Source organism: Myxocyprinus asiaticus, chromosome 20 (assembly GCF_019703515.2).
Source record: "Myxocyprinus asiaticus isolate MX2 ecotype Aquarium Trade chromosome 20, UBuf_Myxa_2, whole genome shotgun sequence".
NCBI lineage: Eukaryota > Metazoa > Chordata > Actinopteri > Cypriniformes > Catostomidae > Myxocyprinus > Myxocyprinus asiaticus.
The window spans coordinates 29929566-29950528 of NC_059363.1; the positions used below are offsets into that span (position 1 = coordinate 29929566).

Consider the following 20963-nt stretch of genomic DNA (forward strand, 5'->3'; position numbering starts at 1 on the left):
TATAAGTATTAGATGGATCTCTCTAGGCATCGAGTGTGTTTACATGCATGTTCTTACACCATTTATACTTAATAAGCCAACAACATGAAAGGTCATGTAAACCCTTTAAACAGTATTGTTTTTGGGGGGTACAGTCTTAAACTGTTTATGCAAAAACTGATCGACACAGGTAGATTTTTGCCCATTACACCGATTTTGCGTCGCATGTAAACACCTTTACCAATGTTTTTACTGGCTTATCCAATGTGTGCAGGTGTTGTGTGCATGGCTGTTTATGTTTTGACATTAAAAGCAGAGAATAACCTGGTTATTTCAAGTTTTCATTTTCTTACCTTGTCACTGTTTTGTAATAAGCTGATTTTGATAGTTACCAATGTATTGCTGTGCATGTAAACACATTTATTGTGCATGAAGAGTGACAATTTAAAGCATTCTGATCATAACTGCACCTGTACCGAGTAAAAAGTGCAACTACATTCCTAACAGGTGATACCCAATCACCCCCATCAGTCTCAGCCTCTATATCTGGTTTCTTCAGCTTTCATTTGCACCCAAGGTGTCACATTCTAGTTAATCTCAAAACCACTAAAAAATCGTCAAGCAGATCAAACTGGGGATGAAACCCTCTTATAGACTTTGATTAGCAAACTCCTCATAGATTCAAAGCCAGAGACTGACAAGTCTTAGAAGTCAGACGTGCAGTGAATATAGACTGATTCATCCTGATATTCTGCCCTCAGCAGATGGGAAGACAAAATTATGCTCACATCTTTTTTATGAGGTCAAATCAATTACATCAAGGGCCGTTCACAACCACCCTTCTTCCCTGTTAATTACAATGAAGTTAAGTACTTTTATAGAGTTCGTGCTGCAGAAATATGAAGTATCTAATATCATGCTTCAGTTGAAAGTTATCAGTGCATGACTCTCCTGTTTATACGTCCAGCTCTGAGCATGAAAACATCAGTGTCATGTGACCTTGGGTGTTTATTACAATGTCACTGCCTAATTCAGCTACATTAAACAAATTCATACTAACCATGATTAACCAAATAACATGGAAATGGTGCACACATAATCATTTGGTAAACAAGAGGCATTACAGCTTGAAGTAAAGGAATTACATGAAGGTGAGTAGATGATGACAGCATCACTACACATTTTGCCAGAAATAAAAGTTGTGAAAAAAATGAGTTGTCTGTGAACTATCAATTAAAACAAGACAAGACTTTGGCTGTCCACAGAGCCTCTCTCTGTTTGATGCATGGGGTTGAGCAGATTTTTTTTGATGCATGGGGTTGAGCAGAGGCTGCCTGCAGTGTGTGGCAGTGGGGTGTGGAGGATCATGTTGATGGATGTTACCTTGAGGTCAAAGAAAACAGGAACTATGCAGGCCGATAGTGAGGGGCAGTAAGAAGCAGTCAGACATGTTTACACTGATCTGCCAACTGCCCGAGGTGCTGGAGATGGCCATAATGCAAAGAGCAGTAGCAGATCTCTAATAATAGGAATCCTAATTTGTTATCTTCAGGGCTTGAACAAAACAGCAATCAGAAAGATCTCATAACAACAAAGATAGGATAATAGAACTATGTATAGAGAAATAATAGAGAAACACATGATCAAATTAAAGCTGGAGTGTCACTTCTGCGCCACTTGCCTCATCAAACGGAACTGCAAAAATTATTGTTTTCAAACAGTTGAACTTCCTGAACACCCAACACACACCACACCCCCTCGCCCCATCAACCATTGGTCGAACAAACAGAAAGTCCCACCCCAAACTCACACCATTGGTTGAGCCAATGTTCCTGTGCTGGGCTGGTCGGGCCACTCTAACAAACAGCAATGTTTTTGAAAGACATTATATACAGTATATTATATGATAAGCGAAGACAATGTGAGTGTTGCTTGTCCGTGCAAAACTCCTCACCACAATACTAGAGTGTTTTGGGTACTTGCTAGGGTGTTGCTATGCGGTTCCTAGGGTGTTCTGTGTGGTTTCTAGGGTATTGTTAGGTGATTTGTAGGGTGTTCTGGGTGTTTGCTAAGTGGTTGCATACTGGACAAATTCAAAAGAGCTCACCCCAAAGTCTCTATGATACTGTATTCTGGTCCCTAGATATGGATCTAGTTTCCCCTTCAGTGTAAGTCTCTGGGGTTTTTTTTTTTTGTTTTTTGTTTTTTTTGCACAATTTATCGTCCAACAGGTGAAAATGTTGTCCAGTCACTTAGAAATGTAATAACACACCTCTTCTCAATAAGCTGCACGATTAGAGATATATATGTATACAGCACAAACAGTGCAGGAAAAGTTCTGCGCCAAAATTTAATACTTGTGGTTTTAAAGGTTTGTTCAAATCCCTAAACCTAAGTATGAGTAATAGTAATAGTGATGCTTGACTGATCAGATTTATCACAACAGAGACACTGCCTTCAATACTCAATAAAAAATGCTTTAATCTATATCTGAGAGCAGCTGGGAGACACTGAATGGAAGACACCATAATAAAAGTATGATTGTTACATTCCAGAGTTACAGTAAACAGCAAATGCTGGAGGGTTGAGATTGATTTAGCACTAAAGAGCAGATATCAACTGGCCCGCAGGCACCGCAAACTCCATTTCGATAAGCTGGGAGGACAAATGTGTTTGTGGCAGAAGGGGAGAAGCCACACTGCTATTTCTGAGTAGTTTAAGGAAACCATGAATTTGCTTGATGAGCACAGTTTTCTGTTCTGTGTTGACCTATTTCCTATTGAAACAGGAAGTCTGGGTGGGGCATATGAAAAGGCTCTTACCTTTTTTTTTTAAAACAGCCAAGCTTTAGTTACATCAGACCCATGAACCATGATTCAAAACTTAAATGAAATTGCATTTTATCCAGCTTATAGGGGGTTTTGAGTCACACATACAGTACTATGAAATGTATGAATTACTACATATCCACATAAAAACACATGGTAGACTAACAATATTCCCCTAAATGTCGTCCCAACTAGCCTAACAGAGTTGTCTGAATGAACAATTTAACACGAACAATGTTGCTGATTTGCGAGTTCGCAGAATTCATTGCAACATGAATAAATTATGCAGTTAGTGTTATAGGCTTATTTTTTCTGTTTGCTGACTTTATGTTGCTATTCTTCATTTTGTTGCCACCGTTAGTCAGTTCTTGTGTGGTGATGTTAAAAGCTCATCTTTTAATTTAACGAGTTTTGTTGATTGTCACCGTTACTGAGGTCTGTTACGGAGTTAACTTCATGAAAAAGTTATTAAAATGGTGACAAAATGAAAGTTCTCGTATTGTGAACTGATAGTTGGCAGAACAAGAAATTAGCAGTTCTCTCAACAAGAATGTTTGCATTTAGTGAACAAGCAAATTCACACTGACTAAACAAAGCAATGTTACTGAAGACAATTGTTAAGACAGTTGCTGAGAGCACTCAAAAATCTTATTGCATCATGTTGCCTTGGTTTTTTTTAAGTTTGCTCAACAATTCATTTTTTTACAGTGTGCTAATCGGTTGTGGATGGTGTTTTCGGGAAGGACTTTCTCATGCGAGAGAGCATTTGATTGGACAAAAATCTCATTGGTCCATTTTTGTGATGGAGAAAAATTTTAAGTGTCATGCATATGTAGCCAAGTGGAGAAATTTCATGTAATTTAACTCTAATCATAAATTGGACATGGCCCCTTTAAGAACCGGAGTTTTGCGACACTGGAGCTTTGCGACACATGCTTTCCGGCACTCTCTCGTGTTAGAAACGTGAGAAAATACATTGTGCAAGAGAGCTCCTGGTTTTGTTCATCGGTTGGGAATTCTTTGTTTAAATATCAAATTTTACACAAAATGTTCATAAATCGCATTAAAAATGTGTTCAGGAGAGTCGTATGTTAAAAGTGGGGGTTTATTATGGATCATTTTTGAAGGATGTGTATTGATTGCGTGTGTGGAGTTTGACCAAGTTTTGTTTACATACAAGGACTGGGTATGTAAATTTAGTATTAATCATCTCTCTTAATGATTTAATTATTTATAGCCCAGAGTGTTTACCAGTTAATTGAATAAGTGTACTATGTGATAATATGTGTAATCAGAATTGTATTGCTTGAACTATTATGCATGTCCTTAAAGCATAGTTGGAAATACATAAAATGCTGTTTGAGTGTTTAAGCACATGTTAAATGTATAAGATGCTTTGAGTGGTTTGAGCAAGTACTTAAGTCCATAGGGTGCTGTGAATTATATAAGCATGTATTAAGTACTGTTTAGGCATATGGGTAGGCTGATTCCCTGTTTGTATTTTCATTTGACATTAGCCTGAACTGTATTTCAGTTTCTGTATATTTGTATTCTTCTTTTACATATATATATATATATATATATATATATATATATATATATATATATATATATATATATACACACACAAACCCATCGACCACTGTTTTTTTTTTTTTAAAGAACAGCCTTTAGAATAAAACCCCAAAAGATATTTTTGTATCCTGTGTACAACCCACCAGCTACACATACAGTATATCTGCTAAAAGTTCATTTTGTCAACTTCTAAAAGTGCACTAGTATATACATAGCTTCAAACACTGCTGAAAAGACCAGCATTGCTGGTCACCAGTTTATGTTGTGTTTTGGGTGCAGATCCTCCAGCATGGGCTGCTTTTGTGCTGGTGTCTCCACCAGGCTTTTAAACAAGATTAACTAGCTTCATAAAAAGACAATACTAGTCAACCAGCTTCACCAGCTAAGTTTGGCTGGTGAAAAGCATGGCTATAGCTAGACCAGCACCAAACCAGCACTAATCAGAATAACTAGCCTAGACCGGCATGGGAATCGCATGCTAGTTAAGCTGGTCTTTTTAGCAGGGAAGCTAATAGGCAGGAAATAAAAGCTACAAAACTTCCATTTTGATTTCTTGGGGTCTTTAAGGCTGTGAAAATGTGCTTCACATTCTAGACAAGTTCTGATATTCATTTATTCTAATTCGAGTCTTTCATATCTCCAATTTTCACATGGCTAATTAAAGAAAGTATTAGTAAAGACCTTACACTGGCTCTGTTCATAAATAGAACGCATTATTTAAAAGGAAAATTCTACAAGACTTCCACACAAGGACTTTTTAAAAGACATTTGAAGCGGATGCTATTTGAGTGGTAAAAAGGATATTTCAAGAGCAGTTTAATTGCTTTGCAATATGAATTTGTGCACTAAAAAAAGAAAACGCTGGCAGCAGAATGAGAGTTGGGGTTCAGAGATAATTGTATTGTAAAGCCAGAATCTATTCTAGGTTTCAATTAGACTAAAGATTCCTGGTTCTTTCATGAGACTTCTTATATTATCATTGATTTACATGCACATATTTATTTAGAACAGATCTAAGCAAACATTGGTGTGACGAGGAGGGGAGCGTGGCCAGGCCGTAAGGATGCATGCCCGGTGCTGAATTGTCCTAATCAGCCAGGAGCGGGATAAAGACCAGCCGGAGGCACCAGTTAGAGAGAGAGAGGGACACACGCGGCCGCTGTGTGTGTGTGTGTTCTATGTGTTTATGTTTGTTTAAGTAGATTTAGGTCATTAAAGTTATGTTGACTGTTCTGCTGGTTCCCGCCTCCTCCTTGCCCATCCTGAATCCCGTTACACTGGTGCTGAAACCCGGGAAGGAGGAGGGAGGGCGTGTGAATTCCTCATGCTGCCGTCCGCCGGGGAGCGGAGGAGCCGCGGCCGTCCGCCAGGGGACAGAGGAGTCACTGCCGGCCACTGGGAGTCAGAGGAACTGCTGCTGTCCGCCGTTTCCGTCCGCCAGGGGTCAGAGGACTTGATGCCGTCCGCCAGGGGAGGAGCGGCTGTCATCCACCAGGGGCCGGATGACTCGCTGCCGTCCACCAGGGGAGGAGCATCTGTCATCCGCCAGAGGGCGGAAGAGTGGTTGAGGACCAGGCGACGGCAAGTCCAGGGACTGGCGAATTAGTTTTTCTCTCCTCTCTCTCTCTCTGTGTCTCCCTCTCAATCTTTCCCTCTCCCCTCTCCCTCCCCTTGTCTTTCCCAGGGCTCCAGAGAGATGGGGAAGACCTGCCAGCAGAAGGACGGCTGGAACGGCAACACCTCGCCTCCAGGAATGGAGGGGAGGGGAGTACGTCAAGTCTCTGAGTCGGGCTGAGTCGGGCGGTGTTGGAGTGTGACGAGGAGGAGGGCGCGGCCGGGCCGTGAGGACACACGCCCGGCGCTTAGCTGTCCTAATCAGCCGGGAGGGGTATAAAGACGAGCCGGGGGCACCAGTTAGAGAGAGAGAGAGACACACAGCTGCAGTGTGTGTGTGTGTGTGTGTCTGTGTGTTTATGTTTGTTTAAGCTGATTTAGGTCATTAAAGTTATGTTGACTGTTCTGCCGGTTGCCGTCTCCTCCTTTCCCATCCTGAACTCCGTTACAATTGGCACTTTAACAGTATTTTGAAGGTGCTATAATACGTTTTTTGAGCCTGATTTCAAGAAAATTACATGACTGTGGCGGTATTTTTGCAAAATTATATTATGTGGCTCCTTACGTGTATTTCAGCATTTCTGAAGTGAAATTTCTACTGATTGTGGTAAAATCAAGTTACATTTTCTCCAAGATTTGAAGGTTTTAAAGGTTAATGCTCTATCAATTCTTAAACATAAACCTAACCGATAGTGTCATAAAAAGCAAATGTGAGATGAAAAGCAATTACTGAAACATCCAAGTCATTTTGTGGTGCTTCTATGATATTTTCGGCTCATGGGTCGACTCGCATAGTCTTCAGGACTTGTGCCCTAGTCCTTAACATGGCAAATGCAATGCTCTATCAGTAGAGCTGCTGTGCAATTTGTTCAGAATCAAACAAGCTTGCAAATGTAGTTGGTTATTTAATGCAAAGGTTAAAATATATCACCTTAATGTATGCTCTATAATAAAAGTGGTCTGATGTCATAAGACAGTACTGTGTGACAAGGGCAAAAAGTAAGTGTTAATGAACTGATAATCTGAACTTTTACTTGTGATTTGTGTAAAAGGAAATAAAAGTAACTGCTGTTGTAGTGCCTCTAGTGTTAATTTCACCAGCAAACTGCCGCGATACGTACAACGAGCAATAATATTGCAAAAATGTAGGTATAGTAACCTGTTTCTATGAGACAGACCAGGTAGAATTTTTTTCCAATGTATACATTTTAACCCTAAAGAAATGAATAGTGCTTTTGAAAAATAAATTTAAAATATCATGTACACTCACTGAAGACTCATCTACATCAGCACACACAAAAAAAATCTATTTTATTCTACATGCAGAGTTTATTTAGTGTGTGTTAAGGAAGTAAATGAGGTCAATGTTATTACATGTTGACTTTATTACCTGCTGATATCCTTTCAGGTTAGGTTTGATGCATTTCAGGTGTCACAAAAAAGAATTCGTAAATCATTCTATCAGCAAACTCACTATCGTAAACTCACTATCAGCCAAAAATAATGGCACTTGTCATCCACCATACCTTGCTACAGACAGAAAGGGTCAAAGAGAATGTCTGCGAGACAAACATTTGGTTTTAAGAGCTTGTGTGTCTCTATAAGGATACAGAGCAGCACCCTTGAGGGCATGTTCCTCAGGTAATATCAGCTGCTTCCATTAAATTTAAAACTCCATCAGTTTTAGTGCAGCTTTTCTCTGCCAATTCAGAAATGTCACTGGAGCATGAGAGTGCACTTTGGCTAGTATTTTCGTCCCCATAGGAGACTGTCTGCCTGGCTTGGATCTTAGTAGCGGTAAATCTTGTTTTTATATCATGTTTTTGAGTCATATAAACAGCATTGTGCATGTTGACTTGACTGGTGTGACCACTGCATTATTAAGAGTAATACTGATATTTCAGCATTGTCCAGGAGTGGAACTTTTAAAATCTAATGATTTTAAGCATTTAAAGGTCTGAACTCTGCTGTTGAGTAGACAAATACAGCAATTTTGTTAAAGATCAATTCACTTCCATTCTCTAAATTTAATAGTGTGTGGATGACCTCTTCCAAAAGAATGGTTTGAAACTACACTGATATTCATAATTTGTAAATCATCTAAATGCTTATGTATTATTACAATAATTAATTTATTCTCATGTATTTTCATCTAATGCTGTCTTAAAATCAATGTGGAATAAAATATGACCCTATTTACAGTGCATTCAGGAAGGATTCAGATTTTTCCCCTTATAGATCTACTCTCAATACCTCATAATGGCAAAGTGAAAACAGGATTTTAGAAATTTAGAAACTTTATTAAAAACAAAAAACTGAGGGGGGCCTGGGTAGCTCAGCGAGTAAAGACGCTGACTACCACTCCTGGAGTCATGAGCTGGGTGTGCTGAGTGACTCCAGCCAGGTCTCCTAAGCAACCAAATAGGCCCGGTTGCTAGGGAGGGTAGAGTCACATGGAGTAACCTCCTCGTGGTCGCAATCAGTGGTTCTCGCTCTCAGTAGGGTGCGTGGTAAGTTGTGCGTGGATCGCAGCGAGTAGCATGAGCCTCCACATGCGGAGTCTCCATGGTGTCATGCACAACAAGCCACATAATAAGATGCATGGCTTGACGGTCTCGGAAGCGGAGGCAACTGAGACTTGTCCACCGCCATCCGGATTGAGGTGAGTATCCGTGCCACCACGAGGACCTACTAAGTAGTGGGAATTGGGCATTCCAAATTGGGAGAAAAAGGGATTTAAAAAAAAAAACAAAAAAAAATGAAATATTGCTTTGACCCAAGTATTCAGATCCTTTCTGTAACTTCTGAAGCGATAAGATGGGTGTGGGTGAGAAACAGATCAATATATAAGACCTTTTTTACTAAACATTCTCTTCCCTCCCTAGTAGGGGGCGAAATGCACGAAGAATGTGAACTGGCAAAAAAAAAAAAAAAAGAAGAAGAATGTGAAAGTGAAAGTGGAGGTTGATAGTAAAAAAGGAATTAAATATGTATCTATTTCTCACCCACACTTAACAAATCGCTTCAGAAGACATGGATGTAACGTGCTTTATGTGCTTTTGGTGCTTTTTTATGCTTTTGTTACCCATTCAATTGCATTGTGATGAACTACAGAGCTGAGATATTCTTCTAAAAATATTTGTTTGTGTTCAGCAGAAGAAAGAAAGTCATACACATCTGGGATGGCATGAGGGTGAGTAAATGATGAGAGAATTTTCATTTTTGGGTGAACTATCCCTTTAAATTAACACAGTAGCACTTCCTTTTATCGCTGTCCAATTGCCTCATTCACAGTTCAAACACTATAAGCACAATTATATAATGTCATGCGATCATTATCCAAGCTTGTTACACTTCATACGGCTCATAATCAAATAATGCTTTTACTTTATCAGAAAAATAAATGAATACTGTAAATCTGCTATACTTTCCCTCTAGTGGAGGGCAGGGCACATTTGTTTTATGGTCTTCATCAATCCTCAAATTCATGTGTCAGTTAATGAAAGTACTTACAGTGCAGGGCCAGTTCCTGTGAGTGAAGGTCTGGCTAGACTGATTCAGCTCCCTGATATTTATATTGCAGCAACCCAGAAAACTACACCCATATATATTTTTTTACACAGAATATCTTTATTCTTGGCATTTCCTAATTACATTTTCCCCCAGTGACAGATTTAAAGATCAATATTCACTCTCAATCTTGCTATAAAAATAAGACCATGTCACAGACTAAAGGACATGGTTACAATTATTATGGCCTGAATACTATACAGTATATGAATTTGAATATGTTCATACAGTGCATTGCCTAATATTAACAATCTGCTAAAACTTCCAAGATTTCATGTTTGGAAATTAATGATTCTGGTCTACAAAATTATTGCCATTTGTGCAAAGTTAAGGAAGATGATAATATAGGAAGGTGAATGTATTGCACAAGAAATTATGTGATTTAAGAAACTTGGTAACCATGCAATAACAAATAACAGAACTTACAACTACGAGTACTTGTATATTATTTCAAATTTTATACACTATTGCATCAGAACCCATCTAAACCGTAATAGCAGTAATATAAATCTTGATCCCTTGTGATTACAATTTGATACTTTATAGTATAATGAGTAATTATGTAGTAGAAATCTTCTTAAAATAGTCCAGCCTGGTCCTGATTAAACTCTGTCATTCAGTCGGAGGTGTAGGTGAGCATTCAAATACAACAGAATATAAATAATAAATAAATGAAACTAGGTTTTGACATTTTCTAAAGAAAATGTGAATGGTGCCTGCCATGCAAAGCTCACTTCAGTCTTGTAGTATGCTCTTGGCCTAACCCTGAGCAATGTACTGGTAATAGTGATGCTTGCCTTGGTAAACACTACTTATAACCACATACTTTTTCTCCCAACAACAATAATAAAAAACAATAAATCTTTGCATTGCAATATTTCAATAGTTGCTTCCACCTTTCTTCACGTCAAACGGATTCCCTCAGTTGAATCTGGAAAGCTTTACTTGCACATGCCTATAGTTAACAGTACTTTTATGCATTTAGCAAACACTTTTATCGAAGGTATGCATCTAGTTTTTGTGTTCCCTGGGAATCAAACCCACAACACTGGTGGCTAGCGCCATGTAGGGAAAAAAATCCTGTACCCTTAAAATACAGCATCCCATCTGAACTTTGAGTTTTACAGCTGCTTTTATTGAGTTGTTTCTTTAAAAATATCCAGAAACACAGTGAAATGAATGGAATGAAATGTGCAAGTACTACTACACAGCTGGGAGGACAGTGAAAGTTTTAATTGGATCAGCGCTCCAGAGAACTTACGTAGTGTGTGCGAGGTCCTGAGGTCTTTCAGCTGCCTCTGGGAAAACAGGGTGAGGGGGCTCTCCTATCGGCATACAGCCCAGAGACTTACTGATGGCATGGCTGAGCTTCTTTGCTGGAGACTTCTGCAAAAGGAGCAAAAAATGCTAAAAACACTGAATTACCTCCCATTCTTCACCAAAAATCAAAACCAATAAAAAAAATGTATAGTATTGTGGCATAAAAGGGCAATGTATTCATTTTACTCCCCAAGTGCAGCTAGACAATTTTATTATATATAATTTAATTTAGAGTTAATGAAAAATGCTATTTGAATCAGCATAATTCTTGCTCTGGGTTAGAAAAAAAAAAATCTTTATCGAGGTTGTAAGAGTGAGAAAAAAAAATCTCTTGTGATTGGATTTGGGAAGCAGTGCGAATCGTTTCCCAAGCTGTAATTTCCAGCAGTGTGACTGAACTGAGGGAGGATACTTGAACATAAAAAATGTAATCAATATAACTCACTAGCTGAAAAACATGAACCCCTTGAAATCCTGAATTAGAGGAAAATAACTTTTAGCAGGAAACAAGAAATATGTTATTGCTCATGTATCCCTCCTTCATGACAGAACAGAACAAGTTAAACATATACATTCTTTATTATTGCATAGTACATAGTATCATAGGCTATTTAAAATATATGACCTTACAGTCACGGTGCGAATTACGGGGGGTCTTGGGGGTCTCAGACCTCCCGGAAAGCTACTTTGTGAATAACCTGCTTGGAGTCTTAGCCGATGCAGATCTGTGCAGATCCGGTCCAGTTTGCTGTAACTCCGCCTCGGCACACGCTTCCAGTCCTTGCAAACCCCAACCCCCCCCCACCCCCCACCGGTTGACGGAAAAAAGGGAGACCCCCCCCCCCGAGTGTCAAGGTGTAATTTGCACTCTGTTTACAGTATCTGTGCATGTAAAACCAAGGTTATCTTCGGAATAGAATACTAGCTTACGAGTATTTTGGAAGGTACTAAAATGGACAGTTTACCTAAAAATGACCATTCTGTCATCATTTACTCACCCTCATGTAATTCCAAACCCATATCACTTTCTTTCATCTGTGAATCACCAAAGCAGATCTTGGTAGAATGTTAGCATCAGTCACCATTAACTTTCATTGCATCTTTTGTCCACACAATGAAAGTGAACGGTAACTGAGGTTGTCATACAGTCTAACATCTTCCTTTGTGCGCCATAGAAGAAAGAAAGGCTTTGAAACAAAATGCGAGTGAGTAAATAATGACAGAATTGTCATTTTTGGTGAAATATCCCTTTAATGCATACTGTGCATTATACACTGAATATTGCTTACTATTGTTTATTAGTGTGTGAAACACAACGCATTATGGCATAAATGTTTCAAACAGTAATCTGCTACATTGTCGTCACATAATATTATTGGGTTTGTCATATGAACTCATTGTGTGCATATTTTCAAGATGGACCAGTTAGCCCCTGCTGGTTGATGCTGTAACTACACCATACTGCAGTCAAATGGCCATTCAAAAGTATCCTTGTATTTTTGCAAGCAACATATTTAATGAAATAATTACAATTTATAAGTCAAAAGAAAGAAGTTGAAAATCACGAGGAGATATTATTGGATAGAGTTTCCCAGTTGGCAAATTTAGCAGGTCATCTGGGTATTACATACTGCAAATGTTAATACTATGCATACTATACATTATTTATACTACAGAAGTAGTAACAGTATTGTGTTAATATGCTATTCCAAACATAAGTGTACTTCATAATAGCTTGATATCTTAAAGAGAGTTACCCATGAGGAATGTTCCTTCATCTGGTGCTGGTTGCTATGGGGACCGCTGGCATGACCACGCCAGAAACAGCTTTGACAAAGCTGGTAGCCATGGCACTGTTGGCAGCGGTACCGGAAACCCATCATGCTCTCACTCCGGCAGTACGAACATTCAACTGGATGGAAGACTGTGGAATAAACAAGGGTTTCACCAATAACAGTAATAAAACTAAACAGTGTTTCCTGATCAGCTATTCAATGGCAGCACTCTATAATAAAGTATATAAATAAATATAATTAATTATATTTAAGCCCAGTTGTGAAAATTGTGAATTGAATGTTATGAGATAAAAAGTCACATTTTTGTTCTATTGTGTTGTTTTTGTTTGCTGCACTCAAAAACTAACATAGGCCCGAAACATACTTTACGCAAGTATGCGAACCCACGTGCGAGTGCTTGGCCAACACATTGCCAACCCGCAGTCCAGTAGAACACATTTGACATGCATTCTTGCATTAATGTGGTGGAAGCAAACCTCAGTTCTCACAGTGGAAATACAGTTATCTGCAAATATTTATGCAATTAAACAAGATGTGTAATTATTCAGGTTAGTTGCTGTAAATATTTTGCCTTTAACATACTTGCTCAGCAATATTCTATTCACACTGTTACAGTAGTTGACGTGAAAGAGAAAACTCACTGTAGAAGCAGACAGTTCACACAAATATAGCACCCCTTGTGGCAAAACTGAGAGTACAATGTGTATTTGCAATCGAGCTTGCGTAACTAGAAGCATCTACGCTCAAGAACCCGTGTAGAGTATGTTTTGGTTTATAAAGCTTGACTAGAGCAGTCTGATTCATGAACTAATGACTCTCGTGACATGAGTCGTGAGCCAAATTTTTTTAACGAGTCACTCAAAAAGACTCATAAGCTTACAAGTTATTGGTTTGAGCGAGTCTGACGATCACTTACTAAACAGCAAGTCATATCTCACAGTTATGTCTGACTCGAAACAGAGCTTCATGTTTTGTGCACTTAAAGGTACACTCAGTCATTTTTATGCATGTTGTCTTGGACTTACACTGACACCTAGTGGTGTGGATGCAGCATTATTCAAACACAATAGTTTTCAGTTAACAATGCCATTGTAGAAATTCACTATTCACAGTCAGCCATGACTCATTTAATCCATGAGCGAAAGTGTCCAATAACAGGGTGGTTCCTGAGATTAAGTGAAAAGTATTCAGCTAGTCATGTGATTCTAACAAGGCCGCCCCCATGAGGGGACCCTCTCCATGTAAAATAAAACAGCTTTACTGATATGACTGAGTCTTCATCTCATGTGAGTGCTCATGATTTTATACATCTGTTTTAAAATTGTAATTAATTTCTTAAAGAGTGAAATTTTTTTAATGAGTAAAAAATTACTGAGTGCACCGTTAAAGCTGAAGCATGTAATTTCTGCGCCACTAGCGTCACCAGACAGACTTGCAAAAATAATGTCTCTCATATCTACCATTAGTTAAAAAAAAAAGAAGAAAAAAAAAAAAGAAAAAAAAAAAGATAGTCCTGCCCCACACTCATGGCTTTGCAGTATCGGGCAGGTCGTGATGCTCAAACAGAGCAATGTTTTGATAGCACCAAAGAACCACTTTGTTTACACTTTCCAGGGGAATCAAACTATGAATGGCTTTATTATACTGTAGTTGTCTCTGTATATTAAGCTGGGATAGCAGAATAAATATTAACAATGGAAAAAAATTACATCAGCTTTAATGTTTGTGAAACTTTCAATCAATATCAGTACTGACTGGTTGTGCATAAGACAATGTGTACATAAAGATCCACATTAACTTATTTTTTGTCATAAGTTCTATTTTAAAACATTAAACTATAAATACAAATTTTTTATTTTAAAAATACATTGCCAAAATAACACGTACCATTCTCTACATTAGCAAGTCGGTGCATGAGAGGTAGCCATACGAGGTACTGCGGGGGCGGATCTGCCATCAACACGTCCAAAAATGTATTCAGCAAGATCTTCTTCTGACAAAGAACAGATAAGACACTGTCAGTGAAAGCCTCTAAAACTCGAGACAGGTTGAATGAGATCCCAATCGTGTTAAAGGGACTCTTGCTGCTCTCTGAAGGAGATTAGTGTACTCACCTGCTGAGGGAAGCATGTTCTCACAGAGTGCTCGGTGTAGCCAAACGAAGGGCCCTCAAACACTGCAGTGGGGAGCTTCAGCACCTCCCTCAAGAACTGGTCAAACTTGGCAAAGACCATCACCCCATTGGAGTCTGATATCTGGGAAAATATATCTAGAAGAGAAAGAAAGCATTTTATAAACTTAATCCTTATGCCATCGCAGAAAGCTGTGAATATACATATAATTTAACAAAAATATCCGTACAAAATTCATAATTTACATATCATATATAACGCATAAGAATGTATTATGCCATTAACATAAAAAGCAGCTTATAATGTGGCTTTGATGCCCAGTGTTCTGGAGAAATGCAAGAAATTACAGAGATGCTAAACATTTTAATTGACTGTTTGTATACATCACTGGAACATACATCTTATTACCATTCCAAAAACTCATCAAGGTAAAATCCATAAGTGCTGCACCTTTAAGATAATATGTCGAAACAGCACTGTGGTGTTGGTGTAATTGCATTAAAGAATGTGCACATGATGAACGGAATTGCAAACACAAAGAAAGTTTTGCAGGAGGATGAAACATACTCTTATTTTACTTTTCCCAATAAGGGCTGAGAGACATTTGAATAACTTTAATCAGCATTTAGCAAAGATGTCAACTCTATTTATCTGAGACTGCAATTTTGAGTTCAGTATGTCTCATATACACAAGAGGACACCAAACTCTCAGTAAAAATTCCATTTAAAAGTGAGCATCCTTATTCCCTAAGGGGGTACAACATAAATTACACACAGTCATACCTCAAACGTGAATTTTGAAGCTGTACTGAAGCAACATTTTTTTTTAAACACGTCAGCTTCAAAATTCAAGTTTGAGGTATGACTGTGTGTAATTTATGTTGTAGAACAAAATGTACAAGTATCTTTATGTAATGTTTACCAAAGACCTTATTTTATTCATAAATCCAAAACTCCCATTATAAAACCCCACAGGAAAATCCTGAAGGAACCCATGGCGAATTAGTCTTCCGGGTTCGCCTACAAATTGATATCATGACTGAACAGCTCTATTGTCTGCACACTTCCCTAGCTGCCTTGTGGAGTGACCCTTCGTTAAGGGATAACATTGCTAACTTTCGTTTGGAACAACACAACGTTACTGCAATTTATTTCACGGCTCTCTGGAATACTCGATTCTGATTGGTCAGTGGCGCTATCCAGCGGTCAGATATTGCTCTGTAACAACCGTACATCCGGGGATTTAGACGTATCAGACCACTCACTGTGCGGTCTCTACAAGTAAGCTAATAAAATAATTTCAACTCAAATCAATGTTTCATGTGAATTTATTTATTTATTTGGCAAGCAGTCTTGTAATGGGCTGAATAATGAGCAGTCAGACGGTCATCAAAGTAAACAAACAAAACTCTGACACAAACCGGAGGTTGATTTCAGCTGTTCAGCGATTTCTTTCTTCTCTAATTACATAATTTCAATGCAAATGAATATCTGATGTCCATGTATTTATTTATTTAGTTAGTAGCCGTATAATAAGCGGGGTAAATTCACTTCAGGGTCCTCATCACCCTGATGGGGTTTATTGTGCGATAACAACCGGCTGACTGTACATTATCCTTTATTTATAACTGTAGTATATGGAGTCCATTTGATGTATCTGTTTGCCAGAAAATGTCCAATTTCTCCCTGTAAAGTCACTTTTTACTGGTTATTCAACAAGTGTAATACTCACAACGTAATTTGTCCAGTATTTTACCACCACACATGGTAGCTAGCATGGCCTTCATAGCAAACACTGTTAGTTTCCCGTGGCCTTCACTGAAACACAAACAACAAATAATCTGAAATGATTTAATTTTAACCAGAAGCCTTCAGGACATTTAACTTCCATTCAAAGTTTGCACAGCTTTAGTTTTGGAATTATGTATGCAAACAGAACGTGTTTGACAAAGAAACAGTTCAGAGTGTTATGGGGACATAATGAGTTTGATGAAAGGGTCTGAGTGAATACTGATTAGATGAGAAAAAATAAGTTCACTAAAACAATCCTACAATGGTGAAACTCCTTATTGGCACTTATTTCTGGTTTGCAGAAATTGCAGTAGGACAACATTTGTACATAGTCACCACCTTATAAAATATTAATGGAAGACATACTCAAGATTTACAGTAAGCATTTCAGTTTTATAACAAAATCCATCAAATTTAATAAAGTAACCTTTAATAAAATAAAATAAAAATATATAAATATTTTAAGTTGTATTAATTTTATTTTGTTAAACACTACACGATTTACAAAATTGAAATGTGTAATTATAAAAAATTGGCTAATTTCTTTTTTGAGTGCAGGATGTTTCTTTAAGGTTGGAGGATGTAATTTTGTCTTTGTTAAAATATTTTCTTCTATCCTGGTTTAATGCGCAGAGACTAGTGGTTGACCGAAATGGGTTTTTCCATGCTGATACAGATAAGTAGAGATCTGTGTGGCCGATTGCTGATAGATGCAATTGGATTATAGCAACTGAGACATTTACACTTTAAAGGGATAGTTCATCCAAATATGAAATTTCTCTCATCAGTTACTCACCCTCATGTCATCCAAGATGTGTATGACTTTCTTTCTTGTGCAGAACACAAATGGTGATTTTTAGAAGAATATTTCAGCTCTGTAGGTCAGTACAATCCAAATGAATGGGTGCCAAATAATTTACTCTCCAAAAAGCACAGAAAGGCATCATAAAAGTAATCCATTCGGCTCCAGTGGTTTAATCCATATCTTCAGAAGTGATATGATAGGTGTGGGTGAGAAACAGATCAATTCGGATCAAAGTCTTTTTTTGCTAGAAATTCTCCCTACACAGTAGGGGGTGATATGCATGCAGAATGTGAATCACCAAAAACACATGAAGAATGTGAAAGTGATCTGTTTCTCACCCACACCTAACATATTGCTTCTAAAGGTATTTATTTAACCACTGGAGACTAATGGATTACTTTTATGCTGACTTATGTGATTTTTAGTGCTTCAAAATTTTGGCACCCATTAACTTGCATTGTATTGGCCTACAGAGCTAAGAAATTCTTCTAAAAATCTTCATTTGAGCTCAGCAAATGAAAGAAAGTCATACACATCTGGGATGGCATGTGGGTGAGTTAATGATGAGAGAATTTTCATTTTTGGGGAAACTATTCCTTGAAGTAAACTAAAAACTTTTGCATATTTACTCAAAAGTAAAAATATTTGAAAAGATACATTTTCTACTGACAAAGTTGTCAGCAGATTTTGGAATTGATTCAAGGGCTACACTTTTGTTAATCGGTGAAGCATGTGCAGTTATCAGCTGATACTATAATCACAAAATGGCCAAAAATCGGCTGATATATCCATCTTTCACTAGCGGAGACAACTAGAAGTACACCATTCGTAGGTTGACTTGCTAGCTGCCTCATATTCAAATTCAAGTGAGGTTTATCTTTGTAAATAGGAAGTGACACAAACATGGTGGGTACATTCCATTCAGAACTGATCATCCCTATGCCCTATTCCCTTCGAAGACTTTACCAACTACTGCGAGTTTTAGAGGGCTAACAGGTGTGGGGCTCAAAAATAAGGGTAATTCGGAACTCACTTTTTAGTAATTTCTATTGAAAATTCTGTTTGAATTCTTACAGCATGACTATCGTAACTGTTCACCCCCCAAAGTGCCCTTATGGGGGGTGATTTGTCCCATTTGGAATGCAGTGTGAATTATAACATGCCTTGTTGCCTTTCTACCTCTGTAAACTGCTGGCAAAAACTGAATTGTTTTAGATTTCAGACATTGTCACTGTGGCTCAGTGGTGTTTTCAAAACATTGCACTGTTAGCGATTGTTTCCAAACAGGTTTCTTAGACACCCCCCTATCTGTTACTGGTCGGATAAACACATTGGGCGCTCAAACTAAAAGAGCAAGGTTTTTTAAAAGTGCCACAGAGCTGCAGTGTTCACACTTTTAGGGGAAATCAGCCTACAAATGGCTTGCTTATAGCTGTCTCTGCATTTCAGCTGGGTAAGAGAAAATACATTAAAAGAATTATCATTACAGTACTCATAATGTGACTCTTACTCTGCTTTAGAAAGCTTACTAAGTGAACAGTGAAATGTATGTCTGTATGAAACTGTATGTCTTCCAAACACTCACTCACGGGGCATATGACTCACAGTCCATCAGGTTTGTAGGGACATCCGGCCACAAGGGACCCCCTGAGAGAAAAACAAATCTCCCTCGCTAACAACACACCTGTCATAAGTGGCCACGATGAAGTTTAGCAGCAGGCCGATGGACTGCTCCACATTTATCTGGTGAGTGGTGGGCAGCCGCTTGTTGAGTTGGTAGAAGATGGAGGACAAAATGGTCTCCAGGCGTGACACATTTATCTCTGCATTGTGGTCTAACGTGCTCAGCCCATTGTCACGGAATGCTTCAATCATGTTCCACACGTCCACCAGGTGAACTACAATAGAAAGTGTTTAAGAGAAGTGACTACAGGAAAAGATATTGGGTCTCATTCACTACGCATGAAAACGTATACAAAAGCATGCAAAACCTGTGTGCAGAAATGTTCACGTAGAGGTTATTATTCATAAATAAGTTTGCACTTACATTTTTGCTAAATGTAGGACCCTTGGTGGCCTTAGAAACATGGAATGTGTTAAGGAAAAATGCATTTTTGTATATATTATAATTAGAAATCGAATAACTAAGTGATTCAACAACAGATGAAACGGACAGATAGCTTCAGCTGAGGTATAGACCATCAGTTAACAACTTTGGAGCTCAGAGTAGGTCTGTCTTTAAAGGTTTATCAGTTATCAGTGAATAATCAATTCCCCCATGGAAATAAATAAATGGGATTTTTACTTCCGGAACCAGACTGTTGCATTCTATAGTTGCATGCACAGCTGGCTAATGTAGGGTGGCTAGACGTCCCATTTTTCCCGGGACAGTCCCGTTGTTACGAGGAGGAGCCCAATAGGGCTAATCAGCCAAGGAAAGGGATAAAGGCAGCCGGATGTAGCAGTTTGAGAGAGAGAGAGAGCCACACACAGCTGCCGTGTGTGTGTTTGAGTATTTTTGTTTAACCGACTGTTCAGCCGGTTCCCGCCGCCTCCTTTCCCATGTGAACCCCTGTTACATTGGAACCCAGGAAAGAGGAGAGGTGTGCTTTCGTGGAGTCCTCGCCACTGCCGTCCGCCCAAAGGAGCAGCCGCGGCCATCGGCCAGGGGATGGAGGAGTTGCTGCCGGCCGCCTGGAGCGGTGGAGCCGCTGCCAGGGGCAGAGGGGCTTGCTACCGGCCGCCATTACACAGAGGGGCATTCCATCCGCCAGGGGTCGGAGGACTCGCTGCTGTCCACCCAGGGAGGAGCGGCTGTCATCTGCCAGAAGGTGGAGGAGTGGTCGAGGACCAGGCGATGGCGTGTCTGGGAACTGGCAAGCAATTTTTTTCTCTCTCTCCTCTCTTTCTCTCACTGCCGCTCCGCCTCGCTCTTTCCCTCTCCCCTTTTCCCTCCCCTTGTCTCCCTCCCAGGTCTTGAGAGAGGCGGGGAAAAGCCTGCCGGCAGGCGCAGCCAAAAGGGCAACGCACCCCCCCAGAAAGCACTTTTTCCAGTGTCCCGACATATTCTGAAAAAATCGTGTTTTGTCCCTTATTTCCCCTCTCCTAAAATTTCTCTATCGCCTTTGCGGCTTTCTCAGTCACGTGAGTATTCTATTCAAAGGTAGCCAAGTATACGGCTTGTAAAACCAATAAAATCACACCATGTTATTTGAAGTACATGATTGGATTAAACAATCCAATCACAATCCCCTATCAACAGACGTCCGAATTCACATACAGTGGCATTTGAGGAACTTTAATATCTAAGGCCATTTAAAATACTTAAAAAAGAAAAGAAAACAGTACTTACGGTTGCACCTTTTTTGAACAAATCGTAGCTTGCATGCCGTCCTATATGTTGAAAGACGAATCACATCAAAGTTTTGTGCCCCTGGTGAAAATAACATGCATCAGTTATTTTTGTCACTTTTAAGTTGCCAAGGCTCTTAAAGGGATGTAATCAATGGACTACGACAGGGGTCGGCAATCTTTTTGACATGGAGTGCCATTT

At 39.0% G+C, this 20963-nt stretch overlaps 1 protein-coding gene across 9 annotated transcripts in view; it reads right to left on the reverse strand.

Annotated features, from left to right (window-relative positions):
- Positions 1 to 20963, reverse strand: part of LOC127411321 (dystrobrevin beta-like) — a 59507-nt gene that overhangs the window by 30717 nt on the left and 7827 nt on the right. For 7 of the 9 annotated variants that reach the window (XR_007892250.1, XM_051646824.1, XM_051646823.1 and 4 more), the window contains 7 exons: positions 20763 to 20843; positions 19095 to 19308; positions 16547 to 16632; positions 14797 to 14951; positions 14570 to 14675; positions 12644 to 12810; positions 10828 to 10952 (listed from right to left, as the gene is read on the reverse strand). Coding sequence is in view for 8 of the 9 variants with exons in the window: in XM_051646824.1 (XP_051502784.1) it covers positions 10828 to 10952; positions 12644 to 12810; positions 14570 to 14675; positions 14797 to 14951; positions 16547 to 16632; positions 19095 to 19308; positions 20763 to 20843 (934 nt within the window). In the remaining variant the exon portion in view is untranslated. Of the gene's footprint in view, positions 1 to 8353; positions 8688 to 10827; positions 10953 to 12643; positions 12811 to 14569; positions 14676 to 14796; positions 14952 to 16546; positions 16633 to 19094; positions 19309 to 20762; positions 20844 to 20963 lie in introns of those variants that run through there. The other 2 variants (XM_051646825.1, XM_051646821.1) reach the window with 2 other exon arrangements.